At 38.2% G+C, this 24258-nt stretch overlaps 1 protein-coding gene across 2 annotated transcripts in view; it reads left to right on the forward strand.

Annotated features, from left to right (window-relative positions):
- Positions 1–777: 777 nt before the first annotated feature.
- LOC132130483 (protein phosphatase 3 catalytic subunit alpha-like) overlaps positions 778–24258 on the forward strand; it is a 59464-nt gene continuing 35983 nt past the window's right edge. For both annotated transcript variants that reach the window (XM_059542194.1, XM_059542195.1), the window contains exons 1-2: positions 778–1080; positions 21055–21255. In XM_059542194.1, the coding sequence (XP_059398177.1) occupies positions 1026–1080; positions 21055–21255 (256 nt within the window). In that variant the 5' untranslated portion in view covers positions 778–1025. The remainder of the gene's footprint in view (positions 1081–21054; positions 21256–24258) is intronic.

A 24258-nucleotide genomic window follows, 5' to 3' on the forward strand; every position in this document is an offset into this window, starting at 1 on the left:
GAATGAATCACTCTAATTCTATTGCATTTCTGATTGCTAAAAAAATACTTAATCCAATATTAACCTTCAGCAGTTTGAACAAAATTAAACTGCTTGTAATTATTTCAAATTCATTCTGCCTTTAATTATTTCAAATGAATAATATGCATTTGAATAAATTATTCTTGAACTGAAGGGAGAAGGTTATATTAAAAACATACATTTTAACATGAGACATTTTGACATTAGAAATGTTAAATCCACTATGTTTTATATAGAATTATTCTATAGTCTATGCAGTATTTAGTGCAATTACATCAGAAGTAACTGTAATTAAATTACAGAAAATTTTGGAGTATCCACTTGTTCAAGAGGACTTGTTGAAGTAATTGGTTAAAACAATTTTTGGCATTCATAATAACTTTTGTTTAAAGATTGCAAGACCGTATTTACTACAGCCATATTTTGAAACAATCTGTATATGTTAAATGTCTTTTGAGTTTTTAGCTAATTCTAAATTCTGTTTTGAAAGCCATTATCCATAACTCTCATTTAAAAGAGCACATAAACTTATTTAACAAATAAAGTTTACCGTTCCCCTTACAAAGTTGTAAGGTGATGGTGCCACATGCGAGACACATTCTTACAGACCTGGCATTTCAACTTGATTATCAGTCATGGCAAAGCGCGAGCTGCGCGTTCCCGGGAAAGCCCTTCACCTCCACCTGATGGCAGCATCACGCAGCCCCTACACACGGGTGCGTGGGAGTTCCCCGCTTCGCCATGTCGGGGTGGTGCAACGCGCTGGAAGGATCTCTCCTTTCTCTCCACCGCCTCCACCCCATCAGCTCCATCCTCCCCCTCACGACAGTCTCAGTCTCAGCAGCAGCAGCAGCATCGTCCTCCTCCACCCTCTCTAGGCAGCAGCAGCATCCGAGTGATGCCACTGCAGCAACCGCATCTCGCCACCGCGAAAACACGCCGAGAATAAAGCGCTTCTTCTGCGAGGAGGGAGAAACACATTCGCCTGGAGACATCCACTGCCCATGAAGATGTCTAACGCTGACATGGTCTTGAACTCCACCGATCGGATAGTGAAATGTAAGTGTAGCCCCGCATCTTTAATTTGGGACCAGTGCCGTTATTTAATGTTCTAATGGTTAAAATCTTGCCACAGCTAATTTAGATCGATTGCATTTATTTATGTGGTAAGATCATGTTTAGACTGAGTGGTGTTGAGATAAGAGATAGTTGCAATTATTTTCTCTGCTATGGATTGATGTTAATTGAGTCATGGGCAGGAGAGATGTGTTAAATAATCCAGATCCAGTGGAGGCGGTGATGCAGCAGGATTTAGGTGGCATCACGCAGCATTTCATGTATTCTTCAGAGACAATGAAGCAATAAAGTTTTCACTTCATATTTAGCGGTGTCCTTTCTCGAGGAGAGCCTCGATCTGCAGGTAAATCGAGCTAGAAACTGTCGCGCCCCCGGTGCGTCCGATTGATTTTCGCACATTTACTGGTCACGTACATTAATATTCACATGTATTCATAGGAACATAGAAGCAGAGACCACCTAGACGAAATATAAGCATCTGGGTCTTTTGCCAGGATGCTTTACAAAGCATAAATGCAAATTCTAACAACAACTGACATCATATAAAAACGGAGCTTCGGTTTGGATCATCAGGTGTGCGACCCACCGAGATGAATGAAAGGGTAAAAACCGAAACCACAACCCAAGCCACTAAACGAGAAATTTAGAGAAACCTGGGAAAAAGGAACAAAACAAAACACACAAACAGCTTCGCTACTGTCAGCATTTAGTGATAAAATGTAATGCATCCAGGCCAAAGGGTGTCAGTAAGTCTTAAACACTAGTATTATTTGGATGAATGAGAGCAGATACATGTAAACAACAATCTACTTAGTTTACCTTTAATCTTGACAGTAACAAAGAGGAAAAAGCTTCAGCATTTAAATATAGACATAATTTATTTTTAATTGTTTCAGTTTATTGTGCTGTTGGCTTTCATTGATGCGTTTTCCGACCCTCTATGACAACTAATGGATCACATTTGCACTTTCATGATTCCTCCCTTCTCCTCTCACGTCTGACACTTTTGTCTTTTTGGTCCAGAGATGGATGTATTACATAATTTGTGATATTACTAACAGATATATTCTTGAAGACATGTGTTTGAATCGCAGACTATATATGTATTCCAACCTCCTCAAAACAGTAAACGCCCAATGTTAATATTTTTCTTGTTTTTACACAAATTAACACTTCAGCCTAGCCGATTGATTTGAATTGCAAAAATCAGTGGGCTTGTGAACTTTTCCGGGAAAACAATTTCCAGGATATCTCGATTTGCATGCTAATGTGGCCACATTTAAATGTGTTTTCTACTGTGTTGATTCGATAAATGGTATTAGCATTTAAAACACTCTTTGTGTCAAAGACATAGTCCACCTAAAAATTCTGTCATCATTTACTGTTTAAATCCCATTTGATTCTCACAAAAAGCAGATGTTAGGCTGATTTACAGCATAAATCTTGTGCATAATCGCACATATCAACCTGAAGATCGTTTCAGTCCCGGTTTGTTGATGTGGGCATTTTTTGGCAGAACATTATCTGCCTTTGAATGCAGAATCTTATCACAAGGCCCATTATAATTCAGGCTTTGATATAAGTCATCTGACCCCTCTAAAAGTTAAGGTTGCATTAGTCATAGGCACACGTAATGAGTCACAATAGTGACCCCCCTCCAACGTACCGACTCCTTTATAGAGGTACTTTAACTTTAGATATGGCTGTTTTAGCCGTAATGGCATTCTCTGAACTACCTCTGTCTCCTCTCCCCCCTCATGTATAATTGAGGGCTTTTATCATAAACAACTGCATCAATAAATAACCACATCTACAATTCCAGTGATGAGGTTAGCTAAGCATTCATATTTAGTATTGTGCAGCTCCAAACGCCGGAGACAAACAAAGAAATTGTCTCCGCATAGAATCCCCACAGCAGCAAAGCAGGATTTCATAAAACACTGCATGGTGTGTCATTTGCAAAGTCTCATTTACTAAGTGCAACTAGAGTTAGGCCTGTCATTTCTGTGCTGGCATAATGGATTTTATGGCGCTTTCCATTTAGTGTTTTGATATGCTGGTTTATCGCCTCGTCTCATGGGAGCTTTACTAAGCATCACTCTTTGTATGCTAAATCATTATATTGTAGCCACACTGTTAACATTCTCATACTCCTCTCCAGCTTGCTTATAAATCTGTCTTAATGATCCTGGTATGAAGGCAGAAAAACATTTACAGATTTGCAGCTGTGAAATGTTCCAACAGACTGAGAATGTCAAGATGCTTCATTCATGTCTTTCTTATTGCAGAATCTGAATGTTGTGGCTACTCTGTGGTTGTATTATTTTTTTTATAATTTGCAACATTTCAAATTGACATGCAGCGATTGCTTTTCACTGTTAATATTACCTTGTCTATAATTGTATTGTCTTCCATTTTCGAATGCTCCAAACAAACCCAGACCCCTCTAAAGCAAACTAAATTGGGAATTTCTGCAGGTGCTGTGAATGCTGTTTAATTATAATGTATATTGATCACACAAGCTGTAGTTGTGATATTACTGAACAAAATAATACATATGAACTTGCACAATAGTTTGCTGAGATACAAAACATTGATATAGATGTGTTTCTAGGGAGGATGTGATAGGGAATGTGAATGTATAATGCAGTTACTAGACAGTGTTCTTCAAAAATACAACATGTCAATCATTGCCTGGTTTTAAAGCCCGAAGGAGGAAGGTCAAGTGTTGATCCGCCTCTGAAAACTGTTGTGTAGATCCCACTAGCCCACTCACTTTGGCATGCCTTCATGCCAGGCTTAGAACGGCCTAATTGGGTGAGCACAATTTTAGGGCATTAACTGTGTTGGGGCTTGGTGAGACAAATGGGGCTCAAGTGGTATTGTCAGGATATAAACGGGACACTATAAGCTGAGTGAGGATTCTCTGGGTCATGTTCTGATAAGGACATGTGAAGATTACTACAATCAGTGTTGTTACAATGATGTTGACCTGACAGTGTCATACTTACAAATGTCATTGTGTGGCAAAGTGCCTAATATTCTAACTAAAAGAACAAATAAGATTATTTCATTTTCTGAAAAAGGGGAAAAAAAAGTTTGTGGTGTATGAAAGAAACTAATTGAAGATGCACAATATGTCAGTACCATATCAAACGCTGGCTGATATTATAGATTTTAATTGATTGGTATTGACCCATATTGGATATTTAATTGTGTTTACTCACTTTTAAAATAAGACTGCCTTTGCCGTGGCTTAAAGCTGATCTTTAAAACACTAATTGTTTACTAAATGTACTTTTTAACAAATCTCAAAATAAATCGATTTTTCATGCCGTAAATTAAAATGGGTAATGCTTTACAATAAACCTCATTATTTAACATGAACTAACAGTGACAAACTCTTAATATGTCTTAATATAATGTTTCAAATAAAAACTTGTATCTGTTAATAGTATTTAACGAACCTGTGCTAACATGAACTACTTACAATGAACAGGTTATTTATTAACTAACATTAACAGAGATTCATAAATAATGTAACAAATAGTTCATTGTTAGTGAATGCTAGTTGACATTAACTAATGTTCATTTAAAAACACTATTGTAAAGTGTTACCTTAAAATGTCATGCTTTAATTAATTTGTAGCATTTCAAATGATTGGTTGTAGTTTAAAGGGTTTTGTTTTTCATTTATTTTGACAAACTAGTATTGATTTTAACATCGGCCTTGTATCGTTTATTGGTCATAATGTGAAATCATCTTATACTGGCCAGAATTTTAATAATCATTGCTGTTATTCTCAGGCATTGTGGTTTCCATGGCATTGCAGTTGCTAAGATGTTCTTAGATTGATTTTTAGAGTATTTGCTATGCAGTTGCTATGGTGTTCTGTGGTCGGTTGCATAAACTGCTTAGACCAGTCTTACCAGTTGATCAGTTTTTTTCTCCAATACTAGTTTTATTGAGTCAGTCACATAAATATTGTCGAAACAAAAAGTGTCAATATTTAGTGTCAGTGTTCCCTATTATTAATGGTTTGACGAAGTGGATGCATTTATGAAATCCACCCAAACAAATGGTTTTAAACAAATACTCTGTCATTTAAGCTTCGGTTTCTTGATCGATCAGCATGAGCTTCTCTGGCCACGCTGTTGCAGTTTCCCATATTCATCATATACATTTTTAATGAGTTAATAAGCCTGTGTTTTTCCTTTGAATTAGTGTGATCCCTTGGGCTATTCGCTGAGTGATCATCCAGAACTGTTGTTTGAGCAGTAAGCTCAAAGCAAAATCTGTTCGGTAGATGAAGGAGGCCATTCAGAGGCGGTGGTAGGGGGCAGGTGCACGAGGGTGGATGGTAAGGTGGAGTAATCACTGACAGTATTGAGAGGGAGCGAGATGGATGTTGGGGATCTGCTTGCCTGATATGTACATGTAGGCTTTATATAGTAGTGTGGGTGAATTATTTAAGCATTGCTTTGCAGCACTGTTTCAGTTCACATGGCTCTCTTACATAACAATGCTTCCCTGAGGCCTGCTGATGAGATGGAGAAGAGAAGGGAGATGAGGGAATGAAGAAGAAAAGATGAAAGAATGGATGAACAATCTTAAGGCCTATTCACCCCAATGTGAATATTCACTGCAAATGTTCAGTCAAAGGATAATGTTGAAGAAAAACACAAGGTTTCTATGGATCTGTGAAAATAAGGGAGTGAATAATATTCACTTTATTTATAATTAATATTCATCAATATTCATATATAATTTTTTTATTCCAATAAATAATATAAAAATATATAATTAAACAAATAGCAAAAACCATTTATAAATAATATTAAAGCACTTATGAATAATATTAAAGCACTTGTATATAATGTGTAAGTAAATGTTTATTATTTATACATTATTTTTGCTAACTATATTTCTGTGATTTATTTTCAAATTATACAAAGTACATTGGTTATGCTATTTGTCCACTCACAGAAAAAAAGTAAATATTTAAAACATTTTTAATACAGATTTTAAAAAATAAATAATATTTTAAAAATGTAATTAACAAAAGTAATTTATAAATAATATAATAATTACTTTTGTGTGTGTGTATATATATATATATATATATATATATATATTAGGGGTGTAACGGTTCACAAAATTCACGGTTCGGTTCGATACAATACACTGGTGTCACGGTTCGGTTCGGTATGGTTCGGTACGTTTTAGATACAGCAAAAAGAAAAAATTGGCAGATAAATTTCCTTGATTTTTAAAAAATGTTTTATTTATTAAAACTAACAAAGTATGTTTTTTTTATTTTACATTGAACAATGATGGAGCTATTCTTTACCCATCTTCTATGGTGTTTTCTTAGCAGCATACTGTATAAAACAAAAACAGCTCCTTATAAAAAAAGGAATATTGTAACGGGGCTCAATTACATTAAGCATGTTCTTAAAACCTACGTTTTCCACTACAGAGTAAGGCGCTCGATCACTCAGTACGCGCTGAAGGCTCGTTGCAAAATGGCTAATGCGTTTAACAGACCAGAAATAGAAGATCCTCCAATAACCAACAGGTCTGGTGTTTGGGTGCACTTTGGATTCCCTGTAAGCTATAATGGTGATGATAGAATGAATGGTAAATAGTAAGGTCTCATATCCACGGCTATAACGTAAATGTAGCCTACCAATCGGCGTGGTGATGTCTTTTGCCCTGTTTGAATCCGTTGGAAATGTTTGTCTAAATGTTGCGGGGATAGTTTGTTGCATGTATGTCTCTCCTTTTTTCCGTCTTTTCCCAGATACTGACACACTAAGGTGATGTCGGCGTAAATGAGTTGACATGTTTCAAGTATTCCCGCTGGTGTTTTTTTTTTTTTTTTGTATTCCCGCTGGTGTACCCTAGATGCGACACATCGTTGTTTTTTTTTATCCACCACTCTCTTTCCATCACCATTATTGCTTACAGGGAATCCAAAGTGCACCCAAAAACCAGACCTGTTGGTTATTGGAGGATCTTCTATTTCTGGTCTGTTAAACGCATTGGCCATTTTGCAACGAGCCTTCAGCGTGTATTACTGAGTGAGCGAGCGCCTGACTGAGTAGCCTAACATAAACATATAAGTTGGTGTTTTTTTCTTCTTCGGGGGTGTCAGGGGCGTTGCCTGTTACGTCGTTTGGGTTATTGGGCTACCTTGTTGAACGGATATCATTATATTTCACAAATTTTTTTATTTTCCAAATATAATTAATTAGTCCAACGAACCGTTCGGTCCATAATGCGTACCGCGTACCGAACCGAAAGCCTCGTACCGAACGGTTCAATACGAATACGCGTATCGTTACACCCCTAAATGGCCCTAATATATATATATACAGTACAGACCAAAGGTTTGGACACACCTTCTCATTCAAAGAGTTTTCTTTATTTTCATGACTATGAAAATTGTAGAGTCACACTGAAGGCATCAAGGGCTATTTGACCAAGAAGGAGAGTGATGGGGTGCTGCGCCAGATGACCTGGCCTCCACAGTCACCGGACCTGAACCCAATCGAGATGGTTTAGGGGTGAGCTGGACCGCAGACTGAAGGCAAAAGGGCCAACAAGTTCTAAGCATCTCTCGGGTGAACTCCTTCAAGACTGTTGGAAGACCATTTCAGGTGACTACCTCTTGAAGCTCATCAAGAGAATGCCAAGAGTGTGCAAAGCAGTAATCAAAGCAAAAGGGGCTACTTTGAAGAACCTAGAATATGACATATTTTCAGTTGTTTCACACTTTTTTGTTATGTATATAATTCAATGTATAATTCCGCATGTGTTAATTCATAGTTTTGATGCCTTCAGTGTGAATCTACAATTTTCATAGTCATGAAAATAAAGAAAACTGTTTGAATGAGAAGGTGTGTCCAAACTTTTCATCTGTACTGTATATATATATATATATATATATATATATATATATATATATATATATATATATATATATATATATATATATATATATATATATATATATATATATATATATATAAAATACGTTCTACATTTAATTCATAATTGAAATAATTTATGAATTCGTGAAAATTAGGCAAATACATTAGGCTTATCTAATTAAGTCAAATTAATAATTAAATTAAACTTCATACTGACATCCTGACAGATGTGTGCGTCATCTGTTGTACTGTTCAGCACCACCTATTCCATCAGAAAGTATTTGTTTATCTCTTCATTTTAACAAATATTTGTTTATGTTTGTTTTAATATTTGTATATACATTTTGACTGCAAATTTTGTTGTATTTTCTTTTGTGTGTGTTGGGTGTGAATATGTGAATAGGAATAGGACAAGGGAAACAGAAAAGGGAATGGGGGATGTGTGTGTGTGAGTAAGAAGGATGGAGAGGTGTAAGACATAAAGACATTTCAATGGATAAAGGTGGACAAAGGATCCGGAGGCCTTAAAAAAGGCAATATGATGAACGTGAGGAGAAAGTGACAGATGAAGGCTAAAGTAGGCAGCCAGGACGTGATAGAGAGGAGGAGAGAAATAATACGATAGGAAAGAAGCAGAGACAGAAGGAGAGCCACGCATGAGGATGCTTGTAAATCGCACGTATATGTGACAGGTCTGTGGATGAAGTATCTGCTAGCAGTTCTGCTTCAACAAACACACAAACCTTCACACACATCAAACATTACTAATGCGATCACTCTTTCATCGAAAGGGATAATTCATCCAAAAATGAAAATACTGTAATCATTTACTCACCCTCATGTTGTTTCTGTTTGAGTTTCTTTCTTCTGTTGAGCACAAACGAAGATCATTTGAAGAATGTTGGTTACCAAAGTGGTTGCTAGATAGCCATTCAATTTTCACATTTAATTTTTTTTCATACTATGGAAGTCAGTGGCTATTTCAGTGTATATTTTTAGGTGTTTATTGCTTCACTTTTGAGAGTACATTTCAAAAGTCCTGGTCTGTTCTATTCATGATCGTATCATCACATTGTTTGAATATGGCTTGCTTCTTGTCAAGTTCCCTCCTCTTCTACTCACAGTTTCTTGTAATTTCTCAGCCATCCTATTGAAAAAAAGGTTCTAATGATCTGAGCAGTAGTTTAGTGGTTACATGTTAAACTGGAGTGCTTGCATGGGAGACAGGTTTTATTCTAGCTTGCATGATTTCTCTCCATGAGTTTGTGTCCAATTTTTCCTTTCAATACAAAAGTTTACAAACCCACAAAGTAATAAAAACCCTTCAAATTAGGACTGCATAATATTGAACATTAGTATTTTCTGCACTATATATTGTGATATGAAGAAATACAGTTATTTTTTAAACAGATGACTTTAATATATACTGTTAATGCTATATTTGGAAAGATTGTTTTTCTAGATTGAATCGCTAAAAAAATCTAAATAATTTTAAAAAGCTGAAAACTATTAATTTAAGTTTTCATAGGTTATATTCCCTGTTTTGACCCATTCAATGTGAATATAAAATATTAAGATATTTACTGTCAGTTATTATTAAGTAAAGATCAAACAAAATAATATGACATATATTGCAATAATGCTATATTATACTAAAAAATAAATAAATAATCATTTACCATATTTTACAGAAAATAAGTGCACTTGACTATAAGTCGCACCGGATCAAAATAATATTACTGAGACAAAACAACACAGATGAATCACATTTCAATATTACATGAACAAATAATGTAAAATACACTGAAACTACAGGCGTGTAGGAAATGCACTATACAAGTAAACTTGGGCTCAGGTTTACCTCTCTCATTTGGCACAAATCCAAATGTGCATTTGCATTATTTAAGTCGCAGCATGTTTCAGATGATAAAATCGTGACATGCATTGCAGAAATGTATAGTTATGTAATAAAAATATAAAAACATTTATTTTACAGTATACTGTAAAATTACAATACTAATATTGTGTCTTAATCTTCAAACATTAAACTGCAGAGCTTATATTTTGATGGTTTGCCAGCAAATAAGTATATGTGCTGCATGTTTCAGAGTGAAGCACTGTTTTGATTTTATTTGGATATATATTGTATTCCCCTACCCCCCCATTCTCATACAGTCAGCAGGGCATGGCAGCCAAACTAACTCCATCTCTTTCATCTCTTCCTTGTTCAGCATATTGGCTTTTCATGCATGGGTTGTGCTCAGGCCTGCAAGCTGCCACACTGCCACAGCCCATAAACACATAAAGGCTCGGCACAGTCCAGGTCTGTGCATGTTGCAGGAATCACTGGTGCATTTGGACACAAGCGGTGCTTGTGTTTTGAGTCTCGTAAAACAAGTGTTCACAATTATGTTTACCAGATCTACTGTATTTAGACATAAGTATTATTTTTTGTAATCCAAAAAACAACAGAAGTCAGACACAATGGCGTCGGAACTGGAGGACGTTAATCTGAATCGCTAGTCCAAAGTGATTCCTAGATGCGCTGTTTCATGCTGTGCAGTTGATTCTGCTAGAGTTAATGTGGTAGACACTGTGGAGGCTGTTATGTAATCCAGTTTCTTCAGTTATTAATAATGTCCTGTCAACATGTCCACTTCTCTCTGTACTTTTTAACAGGCTCCACAGCTTTCCGCCACCTCTAAACACCTGAAATGTTACATTGATAAAAGATCCGCTGTGCGACGTTAGCGGCTTGTCGTGCACTGGTGACAGATACATTGTTAAGCTGTAGTGCACAGTATGTTAGGCCAAAACATGCACAATGGGTAATGGTGAAAAGTGAATAATTTCACTAAATAAAGTAATAAATTATTTTAACAGAGTCAAAAGCAAAATGAGTAATGAAAGCTCTCAGTTCTCCAACATCTGCCATGTCATTACTGTTACATGAACTACCAGTGTCAGTTGCGTTGCTTCACTGCCATTCATGAATGCCATAGTAAAGTGTCCATCAAATGTGAACTCCAGAATCTCAGTGGGAAGTTTTCCAGGTACTTTCTGTTTACTATTTTTCAAATATGAATTTGGACGTTCTACTCTTTTAGCGTGCTGTTTTTTGCCTACTACAGTATATAGTATGGAAGTATACCTATTTCGATGTACTTTGTTTGTTTTCTGATAATTCGCTACATTCGGATATGTATCAAAATACAGAAGAAATGATCTGTTTTTCCGTTTCCTTGTGCACATTAACACAAAACTCTATTCCAAAACCTAGCTGGCTACCTTACCACTTAGTGCCACATAAACAGCATCCTAACCACACATAAAGTAACTGATTTTACATTAGCATGTTGCTAAGCTAATACTCATAATAGACAAATAAAAGTGTATTTGGTAAAAAAAATTACAAGGAATTTTTATTGACACTTTTCAGTATTTATATTACTTTTTTTGCCCACCATCTTAGCTTGTTGCAGTGCATTTTGAGATTGAATTCTATGCAAAATTATACGTGTTATGCTCCCTTACTAAATGTAGCATCTGGAGCACTGTGGTTCAATATTCAAATGGCGTTAATGACAAACTGTGCCATTTGTGTGCCAAATGTGTTAATTTACAGAGCTTAGTCACATTTTTTGATCGTTTTAACACTGTTAAAACTGTTGCATTTTTAAATGTAATGTTAACATGTGCATGGCCCTTTTCATCAAGATGCTATTTTAACAGCCTATGCAGAAATATAAAAATCTATTTCTTTTAAATCTAAATGTTAATTCTTTAAATACACTTACTAAAAATGCAATGTAATGCTTTTACTTTAGAATATGTCTGTCCCTGTTCTTTATGCCTATAATATTATGAGGCTAGCTCTGTCAGCATATTCAGCACATTTTAAATATATGTTGCTTGCAGTGACAATTCAGCATGACAATTTAACCATGACAATCTCTGGTAGCATTAGCACAGTTGTTTGTGATCTGGGCCTAAGACTGAAGCTTTTATGTTAACATAAGAGCATTGACAGGCATATAAACTCTTATGCTGCCAGGTGTGCTTGTTGGTGATGCATGAATTGTCTAAGAGAGACAACTGGAACAGTTGTGCATATTCTGCCACATGCAGGTAGTGGTTATTCCCATTTCATAGTCTAACACACAGGCAGGATATTATGTGTTTACATCCTTCAGGTTTCAGCTAAAGGTTTACTGTCAGTCACAGGCATCCAGAACTTTCCCACAGGAGCAAATGAGGAGAGAGAGAGAGGAAGAGAGAATCTGCTCAGTGTAATAGAGCCGTCGATTGCACAATGTGAGACAGGCAACCGTAACAGAGCTTGTTAAGATGAACATAAGATGAAGTGAAACCACAATAGACTCATCCATAGAGGAATGTAGAGTCACAGAGTCTGATACACAGACAAGATTTCACATCTAATGAAAGTGAAGCTTGAATGACATCTTGAGAAAATAAAGAGCTACACTACACTTCACATTTGTGAAGAGACTATAGCTCCGTTGCTTATCTAGGCAGCATTCAAGGCGCCATATAATCTGTCTAATTGATTTTAAGCATAAAACCAGCTTTGTTTGTCTTTTGCAAAGTTTGAAATCCCACAATGCACTGTGACTCAGTGACATACATCCCTGCTGGAGGAAAAAAAGAAGCTGTTTGATTGTTTTAGAGTGTTTTGGGTACTGATTTAAGTATTTTTTTCCAGCTGGATTTTCAGCTATATTTGTCCATAGGAGAAAAAAAACACACACTTTGTTAAAGAGTTAAGTGATGAGCCAAACCAGCCATCTACAAGGTTAATCACAACATTACAAACTTTATTTTGAAGCAGATCAGCTTATTGTATATGTTATGTTAATTTTAAGTTTTTCACCAGGATTTGCTGTCAGGATTATGGACCTGTCTGTGTGTTTTTAACCCTGTGACCCAGTTTCTGTCTCCCGTGGTTTGTTAATTTGATTCCAGGTGTGTCTAGTTTCTGCGCCATGTGTTACATGTGCCCAAAAACTGTGTTTTCCCCATCATCCTGCCTTTAAAAACCCTAGTCCTTTCAGTTAAGTTTGGTCGGGTCTACCAGTAAAGTACATGTGTCTTCCTCCTGTTCGCCATGTTGGATTTACCCCTGTGTCCCCACGGACATGGAGCCCAAACCGTCAGAACAGGTGCGAGAGCCGGTTACAGTGCCCACCACAAGGGAGACAGCCGTGGATGGTGTGAGCGTGGAGTAGAGCTCCGCCCCCTGCTTCAGGGCTGAGGATGAGCTGAGTATGGAGCGTGGTTTGTGCCAAAACGGGGAGGGGTATCAGATAGACTAGGAACTGAATCGGAACTGGAAATTTAACTGCCCCCTCTCCTCTCTCTGTCATCTCCGCTGGTCCTGTCCAGCCCTCCTTCATCCTTGGTTTCCTCGTCCAGCCCAGAGGGGGCTTCCGATCCTCCTGTAAACCGCTCCTAGAATGTGTCCTCCAGTACCTGCTCCTAGAGTGTGCCTTCCAGTGCCTGATCCTCAATTAACCGCCCTCCCACCCGCTCCTGCCTCCTCCACCACTGTTGTCTGGCAGCCCCTCTGCTCACCCTCAGCCCACCATCTATGCGGTGTGAGCCCCACGGGACTGCCATCTTCAAGCTTCGCCATGGTTGGAGTCTCCCGCACGTCCTCTTCCAGCCTCCGAGGCCCGGACTCCGCCTTGGCCCTTAGTCCCAGCGGCTCCACCTCGGCTCCTAGGTCCCTCGCCTCCACCGTCAACCATAGATCCATCAGCTCCACCGGGCTCCCTCGTGCCTCCAGCTCCGCCTTGGTCGAGTGTTGACCCGCCATCGCCTCTGGACTCCTCTCTACTGGTTGCACCTAGTCACTTTCTCCCATCAGCTCCGTTGGGCTCCTTTTTCCCACCAGCTCCACCTTGGTCCTCAGTCGCTCTGGCTCTGCCGTGGGTCCCTGGATCTCCACCTTGGTCACCAGAGCCTTCGGCTCCACCCTGGCCCCCCGGATCCTCGGCATAACCCTGGATCATTGGCTCTCCACCTCGGGCTCCTCCTCCACCTGCTCCGCCGCCGTTGGTCGCCCCCCTGGAGTCAGCGGTGATTTCTCCTCCATGGCTCCTCCCACCCTCTGCTCCGCTTTGGGCCGTCATTATGGATGTTGCCTAGGTCCAGCTGGACTCCTCCTGCTCCAAGCTCCTCCTGGATCCTCCCTCCGTGGTCTCTGTCTGCCGGACCCTTCCTGGGGGTCCGTCCTCCACCAGAGCCTCGTCCCAAGCTCCCACCAATGGCTCCTCCTGTTGTTTCCTGCAGTGCGAGGACAAACCTTCCGGGAAGGGGGGCGAAATGTCAGGATTATGGACCTGTATGTGTGTTTTTGCCCCTGTGACTCAGTTTCTTTCTCCCGTGGTCTGTTAATTTGATTCTCCTCCTGTTGTTTCCTGCGGTGCGAGGACACACCTTCTGGGAAGGGGGGCGAAATGTCAGGATTATGGACCTGTATGTGTGTTTTTGCCCCTGTGACTCAGTTTCTTTCTCCCGTGGTCTGTTAATTTGATTCCAGGTGTGTCTAGTTTCTGCGCCATGTGTTCCATGTCCCCATTTATTTAGTCATTCCATACACCTTAACAATGTTTTCCCCATTATCCTACCTTTAAAAACCCTAGTCCTTTCAGTTCAGTTTGGTCTTGTCTACCAGTCAAGTATGTGTGTCTCCCTCCTGTTCTCCATGTTGGATTTACCCCTGTGTTGGATGAATAGACTTTTTCGATTATTCTCGGCTCCGTGTTCCTTCCGGCACAGTAGTGTGACATTTGTGCTGTTAAACACATACACATTATTTATAAGTTGAAAAAAGCAAGATGATGCTTGCTAGGTTTTGGAACAGAGCTTAAATTTTATGTTTAATAAACAAACAAGAAAGAAAAAAATGATAAGTGCGTATTTTAGAATCAGTGATGAAGGCATTGTGTGTGTTAGTATAATTTGAATTTGCATTGTGCCAGGGTTATTATGCTTAACTAAAACCATGAAGAAACATATCTTGTTACTTGACATAAAATAAGCATTAACTGAAATAAAATAAAACTTAAACTTATTTTAGTTGTTAGTTGCCAAGGCAACATTTCTAATTTTTAATTTTTGTTCAACATGATGTACTGAAATAACTCAAATCTAAATTAATATGGACATTCAAAACTAAAATAATACTATTTCAGTGATACTAAAATATCTGTTTTGATGAATGCGGATTCTTCTTGATTCATTTTTGTACATCCTCTCCTATATGAGTATGCGTTGCTATAGGTTTACCTGGTTTTTATTTATATGTAAATATGTGTACATTATACACCCCTGAGGTACTCCCATTAAGAGCAGGTCTCCTTTTCTGCTTACCTTGGCTGTTTGTTTTTTTGTTTTTTTTTTGCTGAATCGCACAGTACTTTACTGCTTATTAGCTGCAGAATATAATATTTTGATGTGTGTTTATGGTGTGTGTAGAGAAAGGAAGAGCTGCTGCAAACCTGCACATTGGAGATTTAATCCTAAATCACAGTGTATACTGTGTCTGAACTGGCCACACTTCAGTAGTCACCGGCTGTTGCACGGCAACATGCACCACAGTCCAACATCTTGTGAAGTGAAGAGCCAAGCTGCTGTTTTCCATCTCACCCTTGAACCGATCTCTCTCTCTCTCTCTCTCTCTCTCTCTCTCTCTCTCTCTCTCTCTCTCTCTCTCTCTCTCTCTCTCTCTCTCTCTTTTCATTTGCTCTCCATTCCTCCCTACTGAGACTGTTGCTCATCAGGCTTTTCACACTTTCTCCTATTTCTCTCTTGTCTATTCTCTCTATTAAGTTTCTTCCCACTCCGATAAGCCACATGTCGTGCTCTGGACCATCTCATTATTGTTTATACTACATACACAAACTGCTTGTCTATCTCGTCATCTTTCTGTCTTCCAGGATACTGTGTGAGTGCAGCTTAGCCCTCTAGAGTACTGGGAGAAGGCAAAGATGGGTACAAATAGGGACATTATGTTCTTGTGGAAATGCATTATGTTCTGCGTTGTCTGTCTTTCTCTCGCTCTCTTCGTCTGTCTGTGCCGTGACGTCTTTTGGTGGACTCGCACACTGAGTCAGAAAAGTGCCAAAGATTTGTTGAAATGCTGTCTATGTTTACACACATTTGCTTCTTCACATTGAGAAGGAAAAAAATGCATAAAAAAGAAATGAATAAATCTTGCATATCACCATTGTTTCTGCTGGGTGAGTGCTTTCAATTTTCTTTTTTTTACCCTCCCTCATACCCATCAAATGGCCAAGGGCCCCTGAATCAATAACATACTAGAAATTGGTTTATTTTAGCTCATGATAAACTGGATAGCATAAGCATTATTGAAGTAAAGAGTTTAATAAATAAGCATATTCCTCTACAATAGTGGTTTTCAACCAGGGATCTCAATCAGGATGCGGGATGACTTACAAATATGTAAATAAAATTGTGTTAATATATTACAATAATCTAACTTGAACATTAAATCTATGATCTATAACATTAAATAATCAATTCAATATATATTAATACTAAATTAAAGCACAAAAAACACATAAAATCAACTGATATGTTTAAAATCGTATTTATTTTCCCTCACTATCCATACCATACCATACCAACTTTATTTGTTAAGCACTTTACAACAACCAAAGTTGACCAAAGTGCTGTACAGAAAAAATAAACATATATACAATTAATAACCACACAATAAAAGCATTCAAAGTAACAAATTAAATCAAGTAAATAAAGTCGACATCTTACTAGGTGTCAAAGGCCAAAGAGAAAAGATGGGTTTTAAGAAGGGTTTTAAAAACAGATAAAGAAGAGGCCTGCTTAACATGCAAAGGCAGACCATTCCATAGTTTAGGGGCAGACACACCAAAGGCACGGTCCCCTCTGAGCTTACGCTTAGTTTTAGGCACAGTCAGGAGCAGCTGATCATCTGATCTGAGAGAGCGGACGGGTTTATAAGAGTGTAGAAGCTCAGAGAGGTATGGCGGAGCAAGACCATTTAGTGATTTAAAAGCAAATAACAGAATTTTAAAATGGATCCTAAATTGAATAAGGAGCCAGTGTAATGAAGCTAAAATAGGGGAAATGTGCTCATGTTACGTGTGCCCGTTAAAAGACGTGCTGCTGCATTTTGTATCATCTGGAGACGGTATAGATGGTCTGGATCAGACGGGTGATGGAGGAGCCACTAACCCCCACATATAGTGAATTACAGTAGTCCAGCGTGTAGTTACAAAGGCGTGGATTACAGTTTCAAAATGTTGTCTTGACAGAATTGGCATTATTTTGGCCAGCTGCCTGACCGTTAAATTTAAGCTCAGGGTCCACTTTAACTCCTAGATTTGTGATACTAGGTTTAATATAGGATGCCAAGGAGCCCAGATCTACAGGCATCTCCCAGTGGTGCCTCCAAAAACCATCACTTCTGTTTTTTTATCATTAAAATGTAAAAAGTTCAGAGCCATCCAGGCCTTTATGTCATCGAGAAAATCGAGTAGTTGTCCAACAGAGTTGTAATTTTTCTTTTTAAGAGGTACATAAATCTGACTGTCATCTGCATAACAGTGGAATGAAATGCCGTACTTTCTAAGTATGCAACCAAGTGGAAGCAAATACAGAGAGAAAAGTAGAGGGCCGAGGACTGAGCCCTGTGGGACCCCATGCAAGAGAGGAGCAGAGGAGGATGCAGAGTCACCTAAGCTAACACAAAAAGTTTGATCCGCTAAGTATGACCTAAACCAATCCAGAGCTATGCCACTGATGCTCACCCACTGCCTTAAACGTGAAATCAATATTTCATGATCCACTGTGTCAAATCCAGCAGTTAGATCTAAAAGCACAAGGATAACACAGTCACCAGAGTCAATATCCATTGAAATAATTAAAGAACAAGCAGTTCTTGACATTTCTGGAGTCACAAAATGAATTGTGATTAATTAATTAGCAGTTTCCGATAATAAAAAAGTGTCAAATAAAGTGGATTTGTCATAATTACAACAAAAAATCTGTTTTTGTTTTCTTGTCCTAAATGACCTAAATTTGTTAACTACAAAAAAAGTATTAGAATAATCATCATTAATACCTTTAATCTATTGATTGTGCTAATATTTTTCATTTTTAAGCTCTATTTTATAAGTATAACAAAGCTACTGGAAATGGGAGGGTTTTTTTCTTTTGTTTTTGCTTTTCTCTCTAGAGAACAAGGCTGTAGTAATCTTAGTCTCCTCAGATGTTTCAGAAGAGATCTCAGCAGTGTTTCACATTGTCCTCGGTTTTCCCAAAATAGCAAAGTCTGCATTCAAAAGACAGATAATCACTTTGTTTTAAGAAGTGGTGTGGACAGTTGAAGAATACAGAGATCTGTGCTGTTTGTGATTTCACAAAATGGTGATGGCTTGGCTCATGAATATTAATTACCTTATGCAGAAATTAATGAACATAATCTTTCAGTAAACAATGTCTAAATGAGGTATTGATCTTGAAGATCAAGTAGCCTATGTTGCTGTTAAATTTTTTAAAAATAATTACTGTGCCATTTTGCGTGTCATTGTTTTGATTTTTTTTTTTTTTTTTTTTGTGATGTTTCCTCTTTGCCTATGATGGGATCTGGGATCTAGTCCCCCTTAATCTAACTTTTTATTTTAATAAACCAAAAATGTAGTGGTTTGCAGTGCATTTTCAAATAAATGTTGACACATTTGTCTTCAGTGGAATGGATTGCAGGCCAAAGAAAAGCTGTGTGAACATTGCCATCGGTGCTTTCCAGTGATTGATAACTACAACAAAATAGCTTTATGCTGTACATGCTAAAGGCTAGCTGACTAGCAGCAGTATATATAAATGGGGTTTCTGAATTTCATGTACACATATCTTACATAAAAGGGAACATATGAAACGTTAATATGCGGTCATATTTTCCATCGTTCTGTGAATTCTCATCCTTTCAATAGGAATCCACACAGTTGGGAATGTCATGTGAGGGCAAAAGATTTCCTCAGAGATTTCTCAATGGGTTCAAATTGGTTCTGACCAACAGAATGCTGCTTGGATTGAAAGTGACATCAGTGGGAGCAGTGTTTCATACATTTCTACACTGCTGACAATAAACAGCCTTTTTTCCAGTGAAATTTCTCTAATGTGAATGATGTTTAGATTTATTAAAATTTACATGACCAAGGAGACAAACATATGCAAATATGCACAAGCAATGCAAGCACATACACACAAACACACACTTGAACGCTGTTAAAATCCTATGCTAGGCCTAGTCTTATTATCCCAGCAGCAGGAACATGAGATTTCTCTTTTTCCCCCTCAAGTCAAACATGAATTATTTAGCATTGTGTTGATCACGTTGAGTCTCTGCCCCGAGCTTCCCTCCCCAGCTCCCCTACTGTATTTTTCTGTGTCTGTGTGTGTGTGTGTGTGTGTGTGTGTGTGTGTGTGTGTGTGTATGTGGTTGCTAGCCTCTACTCAGCAATCCAAAATGAATGTTTTTCTCACAGAATTACCCATATCTCCGTCTTATTCTGAAATCCTGATCTGAGTGACTATCTCATCATGTAGCTATCCGAACAATGTGTAGCTTTTCTTCTCAATGGCACTGTAACTGCACTCAGTAATTATTTCTGTACAGTGTTGGGTGAATCTTCGCAAGCACACGTGCGTAAATAATTCACCATGCCAATGTTTTGTCGAATCCAAGTCCCACATTATCATTGTACACATTACTGAGTCATAACTGAAAGAAACTGCCTTTGCCCCAATTTTCAGGGCAGATATAGTTTTCTCTGTCTAATTTCTAAATTGAATTTTCACGCAGCTGAGAATCGGCACGTCGTCTGCTGCACCTTTATTAATTATTCACATCCAGCTCTTTGGAAGCTTAATAAGCAGCTGTTATTATGACTTGTCAGTCAACTAACTCATAGTTGTGGCTTTGTTTTTGTGATAAAAGGCCAAGTTTGCATGGTTGTAAGTGAGTTTAACGGGCAAGCATTGATGCTAGGCAGCCATTATTGAAGAAAAACAGTTTTGTGAGGAGTTAAGTAAACAGAGAGTCATTAAGAGTGGGTCATCTAGGCTAGTTGACTCTAATTCTCATCTAATTAAAAAGTGAGGTCAGTTTGTTTTAAATTTAGTGATGGTGTTTTATTAAGCATGTTCACTGTTAGCATGCTAACTCCATCCAGCTGTTGTTGAACGTCCTTCAACGTATGTCTTTGTTTCTTTTTGTAATAAATTATTCTTTTTTTCATTAAGAATGCATTTAGTTTAACAGTGACAGGAAATACTTGTTGGAGACGTTAGAAAACATTTCTGTTTCAAATAAATGCTGTTGTTTTGAATGTTTTATTTATCAAAGAAACCTGGGGGGGGGGGGGGGGGGGGTTATGGTTTCCTCAAAAACATTAAGCTGCACAATTGTTTTTAACATTGATAATAATAAGAAATATTTCTTAAGCACCAAAACAGCATATTATAATGATTTATGAAGGATTCTGATTCTGAATGATTTCTAAAGACCAGAGATATTATAATAACTACAACTAAAAACATTTTTTGTTTCAGTACTTTAAATAACATATATGATAATGGAAATAAAATAAGGTTAAGTTATAATGAATCTTATGAATTTAAACTGTATTAATATTACAGTTTTTACTTAAATTTTGATCTCATAAATGCAGTCCTGGTGAGCATAAACTACTTCTAAAATACATTTGAAAAAAATCTTTCTAACTGTTTTCTAACAGATATTTCAACTAGGCCTTCTACTGTTGATAAATATATTGTGTGGTCTCAGAAAGTATCTGAATCATAAAATGATGTAGTTACAAAATATCCCCAGAGAACAGTTGCAGCTGACCACTGAGTTCTGCTTATACAACATATCAAAAGTGACATGTAACAATCAAGTTCTGTGGTTTTCTTTTTGTTTTGTGTTCCTCTCAGCCGTTCCCTTCCCCCTGAGTCATCGCCTCACCATGAAGGAGGTGTTTGACTGTGAGGGGAAACCAAGGGTGGATCTACTGAAAGCCCACCTCACTAAAGAGGGCCGAGTGGAGGAGACCGTGGCCCTCCGAATTGTAAATGAAGGGGCCTCTATCTTACGCCAGGAGAAGACCATGCTGGACATAGAGGCACCTGTCACAGGTATTCTTTCCTCCTTGTTATGGTGGCACATTCACCTCACGTTCAATATGAAGATAAATGTACAAAGTAGTAAAGAGGATAGTTTCATTTGACATGCATTTGAGTGCTTGTGTGCTGTTTTGCAGCAGGTTTGGATATATTTTCAGACATTAGTCGATAAAGACCGTCTGTGCATTAGCATCTGTGTGTGTACTTAATGCAGTTTGTTATCTGACGCCGTCTGCATGTGTAAACTGTATATCCGTGACAACCTGCTTTGATACTGTCAGCAAACAGGACTAAAGAGAGACGAGACAGCGAGAGTTTGAGAAAGAATGCACAATCCTGACCTCAAATACAAAAATAAACTGCAAAACACCCGACTGGGAGTTCAGTGCATGAACAAGGCTGACAAAAACAAAAGACGGCAAAGTGAGCAAGTGCTCGAGGTATTTCCGTGTGAAGTTTACCTGTGAAGGTAGCTGTCACTTTAAAGTTCGATCCCTTGTATACGTGCGAACGTGTATATGTGTGTGTATTAATTCCGTTATTACCTGTCTTCACATCAGCTATGAGGTGAGAATAGAGGAAAACTAGCTGTAAATTTAAACTAGGGTAATGTACGTACCATGTACAGATGTTTTTGTCTATTCAACGCCTTGTTGAGTACTAGAGTTGAGTACTTTGATACCCGCGTCCATCTGCAGGAGTGTGTCAGCACACCAGCTGGCCATGATTTCCACTGTGTCATCCGCGTATGAGCCGCTTACTCCTGAAAGAAACAGGCTCTTGTGTAACCGCACACAAAAAATACAAATATGCAGAGGTAATGGACATAGCTTGATACATTTTTTTTGTAACGTGATTCTGTTCACTCAAATGGTACATCTCCTTCACGCTGGCGTGAATACTTACAGGATTTTTAATGCTGTTTTTTGTGTTTTGGTTTATCTCATTTATAATTAAGGAGTGAAGTGAAGTAGTTACACTGCAAAACAGTTTTTAATTAGTATATTTGTCTTGTTTTGCAGTGTAAGGATAAAAAAAATCGTAAAACAAGATAACGTTACTTGAAAAGCAAAATTTGAAAGAGCTTGAATTCAGTTTATAATTTTTCTTACTCTGTTGGCAAACATTTTTCTGTTGTTTAAAGAATAAACCTCACTTCATTTTTTCTAGATTTATAAAGTATGCAGTAAATAAAAACAAGAATATATACAAATAGAGTAAAAACAGTAATGATAATTGTTGTTTGTGTGTTAATTTTATTGTTTTATTAAGATTTTATTAGAATTTTTTTTCTGGTAAACAAGAGAAAGCTACGGATTACAAAAAATGACTTTTTGAAAAAAAAAATTGTTTTGTTTTGGCAGACTAAAAAACTGAGACTAACTTGTGTTGATATCACTACACCAAAGGCCGTTTTTGGCAGCCGAGTCACAAAATCACACGGTCACAAGCTTCAGTGCATCAGGAGTCACTCGCTGCTGTGTTTTAAGACACAAAGCATCTGAGTTCACCCCGGTTCAGTCACAGTCTCACAGGAAGAGTTCAATTCCACTGTGCCCTTAGATTTGTCTGGTACAGTGCAGCTGTTAAAATCCATCAGTTGATCAGAGCGACCTGCAGAGCGAGAGAGAGATAAAGAGAGCATTTCTCTGCTGCAGAACACACCTACACCTCTGAGTCATCTGCATCTAACACCTCAATATTCTCTCTCTCTCTAAATCACTTCCCATCATCCAGTTCTGCTTGCACCCTGTGTGCCTGCAGTGGGTGATGTGAGAATAAGCATCTCCCCCTCCACACTCAGCACTGCACAGTCACTGCCACACATGAAGAGAGATACTTACAATTATCACCATTTAGAGTGTGTGTGTGTGTGTGTGTGTGTGTGTGTGTGTGTGTGTGTGTGTGTGTGTGTGTGTGTGTTGGTTTTGGGTGCATGCTCGAATATGTGATATCTGTCCCTGTGCTCAGAATATTTTCCCAGATCAGCCAAACTAAGGCCAAGTGAAGTTTATGCCTGGCCATTGTCTATTATTAATATCAAAGGGATATGAAATATTCAGAAGGCACAGTGTACACAAGGACCTGTCATTGTCAGTAGATCCACATCCTTTGTGATGCAGCATAATGGCAAACAAAGACATATCTTTTGCCGTTTGTCACTACCTTCACCCAGCTGTATGGCCATCACCTCATGCTATTGTTAATCAAGACTGCTTACACAATCACACACATGTACACACACACACACACACATGCACAGAGTGCTGCTTCAGGCCCATTCATTTATGCTAAGAATGATTTTTTTGCTGTGTGCTGCTTGCTCATTAAGTCCAGCTTACATAATGAGTGGCGAGGATGAAGAGGAGAGTGGAGGAAAGAGAAGAGGATATGAGAAGAGGGCAGATGAGATGTAAAGAAGGGGGGAAGAAGAGAATGGGAAGAAGAACAGATGAGAGGTGAAAGGAGAGGAGCTCGAACAGATGGGAGAATAAGAGATCAGAGGAAAGAAGAGAGATGAGAAGACCAGACGAAATGAGAAGAAGAAGAATGTAGGAGAGGTGAAAGGAGAAGATGGGGAGAAGAAGAAAAGATGATATTCTGTTCCTGTCCAGAAGAGGAGACGAATGTTATTATGAACACATAATGTGATCTGAAATATGAGAGGAAAGGAGTGAGGTGAGGAGGTGGAGAAGAGCAGATGAGATGAGAGGGTAAAGAGGAGAAAGGACGGGAGGTGAAAAAGGGAGAGAAGGAGAGAAAGGAGGGGGAGATGAACAGATGAATGAATAAGAATACCAGATGAAAGGAAAAAGCAGGAAAGAGAAGAACAGATGAGAGGATGCAGGAGAAAACATAAGCAGACAAAATGAGACATATAAGACATGAGAGTAGAAAAGAGGAGATAAAAAGAGAGGAGTGCACTGTTCGATTGATCAGATATCAGGAGTAAAGGAGGAGTGCAGAGACAAACAGCATTTAGTCTATGCGATGAGAGATCATAACAGAGTCAGT

The sequence above is a fragment of the Carassius carassius genome, chromosome 47 (assembly GCF_963082965.1).
Source record: "Carassius carassius chromosome 47, fCarCar2.1, whole genome shotgun sequence".
In the NCBI taxonomy this organism is placed as follows: Eukaryota; Metazoa; Chordata; class Actinopteri; order Cypriniformes; family Cyprinidae; genus Carassius; species Carassius carassius.